At 55.4% G+C, this 6,876-nt stretch overlaps 1 protein-coding gene across 1 annotated transcript; it reads right to left on the bottom strand.

The window, feature by feature from the left end:
- Positions 1 to 1,669: 1,669 nt before the first annotated feature.
- On the bottom strand, positions 1,670 to 6,594 carry CYP27B1 (cytochrome P450 family 27 subfamily B member 1). The gene is made up of 9 exons (NM_001192284.1): positions 6,403 to 6,594; positions 5,615 to 5,805; positions 4,915 to 5,117; positions 4,633 to 4,833; positions 4,108 to 4,283; positions 3,729 to 3,901; positions 3,451 to 3,529; positions 2,981 to 3,178; positions 1,670 to 2,430 (listed from the first exon to the last, which is right to left on the bottom strand). The coding sequence occupies exons 1-9, from the start codon at positions 6,592 to 6,594 to the stop codon at positions 2,317 to 2,319; spliced, it is 1,527 nt and encodes a 508-aa protein (NP_001179213.1). The 3' UTR covers positions 1,670 to 2,316.
- Between the last annotated feature and the right edge of the window lie 282 nt (positions 6,595 to 6,876).

The raw sequence follows: 6,876 nt of genomic DNA, 5'->3' as shown, positions 1-6,876 counted from the left end.
TGCCTTTCACAGACTAGCTGGTGAGAACCAGAAGGGAGACAGCAAAACTAAGTGACTCCTAGTTCTTATCCAAGTAGATAGGGTTTAGGTAGGTATGACACAGGTGGGGTTTCCTGTGCCAAGCCTGAGCTTTCCCCCTTGATGGCCCCACATAAAGGCTTAGATATAACCAAGAATATAGGCACTTAATGTACAAGCACACTGTCCATTTCCGTGCTGGGTCCTAAAACAGGGCTAAGTGAGACAGCATTTTCCCCTCCCCTTCAGGACCATTGGAGGTATAGGTATGGAGGTTGGGACTGGCAATCTATATTGTCCTCTCTCCTTTTTCCACCTTTAAAGGATTATTGTCCAGGAAAGGGTCAGAAGGTCTGCTGCCCTTCTCAAGTGAGCAGGCCTACTTTCCCATGAGGAGTGTGAATGTGAAAAATCTTGACCACTGATTCCGGGGGAAAGGGTCTGAGAGGAAGTGGGGAGTTACTCTCCCTCTAAGCTCAGAACTGCCCCAAATCAGGTCACTTAGGTTCAAGTTGAGCTAGTGATAGTGAGTAGGGTTAGAGACTGAGAACGCAGCTGAGAAGGAGCTTAGAGGAGGAGCAGTAAAAGCACCAAACCTTGGTCTTTGAACAGGGTTGGGGGTATACCCTTACCCCTCTGTAGATCTTAACATAAATAGATAACCCCCAGAAGGCTAGTGGCTAATGGAGTTTCTGTGGAAGGGAGCCATGTCTAGGGCAGGGGCTGAGGTAGTGAGAGGAGGAGGAAGTGTGAAGTGAAATCTCCGTCTCCATCTGCTAATTGGAATGGAGGGGAGCAGGAAGAAGGAGGACAAGTCCTGACATGGGGTGGGTAAGCTAGGCTACAAAAGGCGCTGCAGGGAAGGTGCTGAGAGATTTATTTGTATGGAAGATGAGTTAATCTATATACATTACGAGTAGAGAACTGAGTCCAGCCTCTGGGGGGGCCAGAGAGTGCTGACTCAGGGGAACAGGGACTCTTGCGGCCCACTCCTCTTCTGCTTTGGTGCCCTAGGGCTTCTAGCCACCCTCACACTTGGCGTTCATCCTCTCTGACATCACCTCTCTGTCTGTATCCTTATCTTTCTCTGAAGGAAATTACCTTGGAGCAACATCTCTAAAGAGGGCAGAGTGGCCATGCTAAGGTGTCCTTTTAGTCCTGGCAGTCCAGGTTCCAAAAGCACTCGTCTACCAGACAGTCAACCATCTCTGCAAGTCCCTCCCCACCCCTTTTAACAGCCTAGCCCTTGAAGCTACTTTTCAACACTACCCTTCCTCAATCTCTTACAGGCAGCCAGACTTGGCTGTTCCCACAGATAGAAATGTGTCTGGGTTTGTGATGCAAACCTTTCTCCCAAGTATCTAGACCTCCCATTGTTATGGAGGCAGTGGGGGGGGGGCCCCCCCCCGGGGGGCCCTGCGGGTGGTCACTTCAGGGACCTGAGAAACCAAAGTAGGGAATCTGGGTCAAGGTCTTACCTCCAGGTCTTTGTAGGAAGTGAGGGAAATAAGTCAGTCAAAAGTCAAGGATGGAACATTCAAAGCAATTTTTTAATTTGAAAACAGTATTTAAAAAACTTCAATATGTAAAAGGAGGACTTCGGTCCAAAGACATCTCTGCCTGGGATCTAAGTGGTGGGGCAAGCAAACTTAATAGTGACCAGAGAGCCAAGGAGAGCTTTTAAAAAAATCATAACCCAGGTGAGGATAGACTCACCTTGCTAGGGGCAAGATGAGGAAGAAGCAGAGTAGACAGAGCCTGGTAAGCTGCTTGTCCCTTCTGCCACATCATCCAGATAGAATCTGAGAGTCTACATGGTGTTCCAGTCAGGGACAGGCCCTGGCAAGGTGTATGAAGACAGAATAAGGCTTCATCCTTCCTCTCAAAGAGCTCACAGGCAACAACAGAGGATCAACCAGGGGCAGACCAGATACACACACAGCTCAGGCTATGGCAAGTGCTTAGCCAGCAGCATCGGTAAACACTGTGAAGCTCCAAAAGGCCAGTGGTTGAATTCTCCGTCAGGCCACCCAGCATGATTAGTTAAAATTGAAGTTGGCCCTTGAAGGATGCATATGATATGACTAGAAGGGCTAAGCAGGTTAATGGGTCATGGTTTTCTCAAGGCTTGCTGGGTCAGGCCAGGTACATACTTCCTACGTCGATCAGGGCTGCTTCAAGCACTTTGCTATGGTCTCTCTAACCAGACAGACTGCAGAGAAACATACATCTCTTGGTCTCATGCCTAATAAACCCCTATGATGAGAGAAACGGTAATGACAGTCTGCTTCCACCATATTATCTGTCCACAAACTGTAGGTTGATGCTTCTCTCAGGTACCAGGACAGTCCGGGTCATTGGTCTGACAGGGGCAGAACCTGGCTCAGGTTGTACCTCAAAGTGGATCAAGATCTGGAAAGGGAGGAAGAAGGCTATCACTATGGAGGGGTCTACAATGGTGGGCTTGATTGGTAATAGGCATTATTAGTGTTAGGATGGTCAGTGTTGGAATGGCGCCTGTGGCTACTAGGGGATGTCTTAGTCAATGAGGGTAAGAGATTATGGTAGGGAAAAAGATAGTCCAAAAACCCTCACCCTCCAGGCCTGTGATGGGACTGACATATTTCAGAGGATTAGGTCTCCCAAGTCTTATATATTTCCATATGCCTATCAGGAGGGCTTCCCAGGTGGCTCAGTGGTAAAGAATCCACTTGCCAAGTAGGAGATGTGGGTTCAGTCCCTGGGTCAGAAAGATCCCCTGGAGAAGGAAATGGCAACCCACTCTAGGATTCTTGCCTGAGGAATCCCATGGACAGAGGAACCTGGTGGGCTACAGTCTATGGGGTTGCAGAGTCAGAGATGACTGAGTGACTGAACAACAATAAAAAATGACTATCAGAAGGAGAGATCATGGCTTTAGAGCTCTCTGCTCTGGGGAAGGTAGAAGATCTAGATCACTCACCTGGGCCAAGGCCATTTGCAGCTCAAGCTCTGCCAGGCGTCTCCCCACGCAGCTGCGCTTGCCAAAGCCGAAGGGGAGAGATGCAAATGGGTGGGGAGCTGGACCTTCCCCTAGCCAGCGAGCTGGACGAAAAGAATTTGGTTCTGGGAACTGGGCAGGGTCCCTTGAAGTGGCATAGTGACACAGAGTGACCAGCGTCTGGTGAGGGAGGAAAACAAACTTGTCAATTTTGGCCCAGGAATGCCAGGAGGGTGGTAGAGAACAGGACCTATGGATAGGGAGGAAGGCAGGTTCTGGTTGACTGTGATTCGGAAGTTTTCCGGAGCTACTTTTCTCTACTGCCCCATTATAACCCAGAGAGGCACCCAGGCCAAGGAAAGGGTTTGAAGGGCTTATGGAGAGTATCTGAGAACAGGACCAGTCCCAAGTTAGGGATGGCTTAGCAGGAGGGGCCCATAGGCTCTACTCACATTTTTGGGGATGATATATTCACCCACACAAATGTCTCTGTCTGGGACACGGGAATTTCCAGGTACCACAGGGTACAGTCTGGATGGCAGAGCACAAAAGGGAGACAACAAGGTGAAGCACGGGCTATAGCCCTCTCCTGCCACCCAAATTCCACACCCATTCTTGGCCAAGGGTAGAGTACCATTTTCCTGCATCCCCTCTCCCAACTCCCACCCGCTGTATGCTTCCCCAGCCTTCCCCGAGCATTTTCTCTAGTTTTCCTCTCCTGCCCCTTCACCTTAGCACTTCCTTGACCACGGCCTTCAGCAGGGGCAGCTGGGACAGAGCAGTGGCTGAGGGTTGGGTACTGGAGCCGGGGCCCAAGGCAGCTGTGATCTCAGCATGGAGTGCTGTCTGGATTTCGGGGTGCCGGGAGAGTTCATACAGAGCCCAGGAGAGAGTGTTGGACACCTGCGGGGACAGGGGGAAGCGTTAAAGGTGTTGAGAGTGGGGACCCAGCATAGGGGGCAGGATATGAGGCAGTCTGGACCCCAGGAGGTGCTAAGCCAAGCTGGCCTAGAGGACCACAGTGGGTTTCCAGCGGCAGGGAAATAGCCCCAAGATGGAGGAGGTTAAGCTATGGAAGTGGGGCTCCCAACACAGAGGGAGAACCTCACCGTGTCCACCCCAGCGAGAAGCAGCTCCGTCACATTCCCCAGGATGGACGCGGCAGGCAACTCTTTCTGGAGCAAGAAGTAGGTCAGGTGTGCCCCAGGTCCCATGTCCTCCTCAGACTTCTCAGACTGGTTCCTCATGGCTACCTCAGCCTCTCGCTGCTCTACATGCTGCTGGGCTGTGCGGACGGGGACAAGGTGTTCCTCACCACCTGGGAACAGCTTTATGTTCCCCCATCCCCACTTCATTTCTGTGCCTTGCTGTGCGTGTGCCTGCTAAGTCGCTTCAGTTATGTCCCTGACTCTTTGTGACCCCAGGGACTATATCCCGCCAGCTCCTCTGTCCATAGGGATTCTCCAGGCAAGAATACTGGAGTGGGCTGCCATGCCCTTTTCCAGGGAATCTTCCCGACCCAGGAATCGAACCTTCATCTCTTATGTCTCCTGCACTGGCAGACGGATTCTTTACCACTAGCGCCACCTGGAAAGCCCAGCCCACCTGGGAAGCCCAACCCGTCTGTGCATTACCGAATGCAAACATCTGGTCCCAGTCTCGGCAGAGGCGGTCCCAGGGTCCGGGCACGACGCGGTGCAGCCAGCTGGGCATCGCCATGGTCAAGAGCGTGGACACGAACACCGAGCCGACCGCGCGGATGAAGGTCTCTGTGTCTGGGGGCACCTCTGCCTCCAGGCAGCCGAGGCGGGAGCCCAGCAGCACCGCAGCAATGCCTGGCCGGGAGGGGGCGCTGTCAGGGCACCTCGAGACCCGGCCCAGGTGCCTCTTACGCGTGTTCCAGTCCTGGGACTCACCTTCCAGTCCAAACTTGTAAAACTCTCCCGCCACGTCTCGAACCAGGGAGGGCGGCCCAGCGCCCAGTCCTCGCTGGCGCCGCAGTCGCCTCACAAGGTCACGCACCACGCCGTGTAGGGTCCCGGCATAGCGGGCGGCCGCTTGAGGCCGGAGGAGCAGCGGGGCCAGGAGGCTGCGAAGCCTCTGCCATTCTTCCCCTTCCCTGTGCGGGGGTGCGGAGAGGGGGCGCATCAGGGCAGACGGTGGTGTGGAGAGGCGACCCGACGGGGCTAGTGGCGCTGGAGATGGAGCGTGTCGGGCTGGGGTGGCCAGGAGAGGGATAGCGTCTTCTCCCTCGGGAGAACAGAAACCTGATCCTGCCGGCACCCGCTTTCCTTCCCCCCTCCTCATTACTCATTTCCTGCCCCGGAGGGGCCTGGGTTCCTGGGTAAGCTGAGTCACAGAATCTTCCTTTGCATCTAGATCCTGGTGCCTCAGCCCCTTCCGCGAGTCCCCAAGATTCCGGCTTCAAAAGATAAAGAGGTGAACAAGCACGAGAGCCGGGCTCCACCTGAGCTTGAGCGAAACGGACTGGGGTGGGAACCTCGATTTGCCAGAAGGTTGGGGAGAACGACCTCCACCTCCCCAGACTGTCTCCAGACCGGGCCGCAAGGGAGGAAAGCAGCTGGACGTCGGGGGCTTTGGGGCCAGAGGACTCACGCGGTGAGCAATCCGCAAGCCCGCTGGCGGCGGCGACGGTGCTCAGTCCAGGGTGAGAAGCTGCAGCGTTCGGGCCGGGGTCCCTCCTGTCGTAGCAGCTGCTCGACGAGCGTAGGGGCCGCCAGGTACACGGTGCGCACCGTCCCGAAGCTGGCCAACCACACCGGCCCGAAGCGCGCGGCGCCCTGCACCTGGGAGAATGCGAGCGGCGGACCTGGAGATCCGGGCCGGGAGGTCCCGGCTTGGCCTGCGCCAACTCCAAGGGCGCTGTTTCGGGTATGAAAAGGGGAGCTTCTGCTCCCAAGTGGTGTATGGCTCTGATGCTGCAAACCCCTCTCCTTTCCCTCACTCCCCATCCCTAGTAAGTCTGGGTGTGATGGGCAAAACGGAGAAGCTGGGCGCAAAGCTGACTTTCAGCACCTCTCTTTCACCACCTGGGCGGATAAATCCCTAAAGTCTCCTCCCGTGGACTGTTCATCTTAGGATGAGCCCCTCCTGAAGGTATAGGAGCGTACTAGCTTTAAGAGAGTCCCGCCTCCCGCGCACTTGTTCTGGATCTGCGAGCCTCCAGACGCCTGCATCGCGAGAAGGGGCGTTTTGAACGCACTCCTCCGCGGGGTATCCAGAGGACTCCGCGTCTCGGGAGCCACCGGCCCCAGTCCCAACTTCGTCTTTTCCGTAACGCATGGGCATCCGTTCCCACCGGCCCTCCTTGCTACGTTCTGCACTAGGGTTTGTGGAAGCCAACCTCCCCAGCTTTCAGTCGTGGGAACGGCGCCCCATTCTACCTGCAGCTCGTGTAGCCGTGACAGCCCCCCTTTGCAGAAAAGCTCCGCAAGGAAGCCGGGCGTGGAGGGGCCTGGGATGTCCGCCAAAACCCGGGGCGCTGACTCGGAGCCTCTGGAGCCCAGTGAGGCGCCCAGCTCAGGACAGCGGACGCGATGGAACACTCTGGATGCAAATTTGAGGGTCTGGGTCATGGTCTGGCTGCGGAACCCACCAAAGCTCGCTCCTCCAGAGCATCTTGCCCGGCCTCTATTTAACACTTGGGCGCGGTAGTGGCGACGCCCCCTCCCCGAGCTCCTCAGCCAATCCTCTCTCCTGAGTGGTCAATGCTGGGGATTAGCACCCAGAAACAGCAGGCGGGGCTGGAGCGGCCAAGGCAGCTCCCTTGGGTCTCATGTTACCATGACCCTCTCGGGAGGCGAGGCTTGCCTCAGTTTCTCCTGGGCTGGTGCCCTAGTCCATCAGCCTAAAGATCT

This window comes from Bos taurus, chromosome 5 (genome assembly GCF_002263795.3).
Source record: "Bos taurus isolate L1 Dominette 01449 registration number 42190680 breed Hereford chromosome 5, ARS-UCD2.0, whole genome shotgun sequence".
NCBI classification, from domain to species: domain Eukaryota; kingdom Metazoa; phylum Chordata; class Mammalia; order Artiodactyla; family Bovidae; genus Bos; species Bos taurus.
Note: the sequence above shows the minus strand (reverse complement) of the source record. Positions and strands in the feature narration are given on the sequence as shown.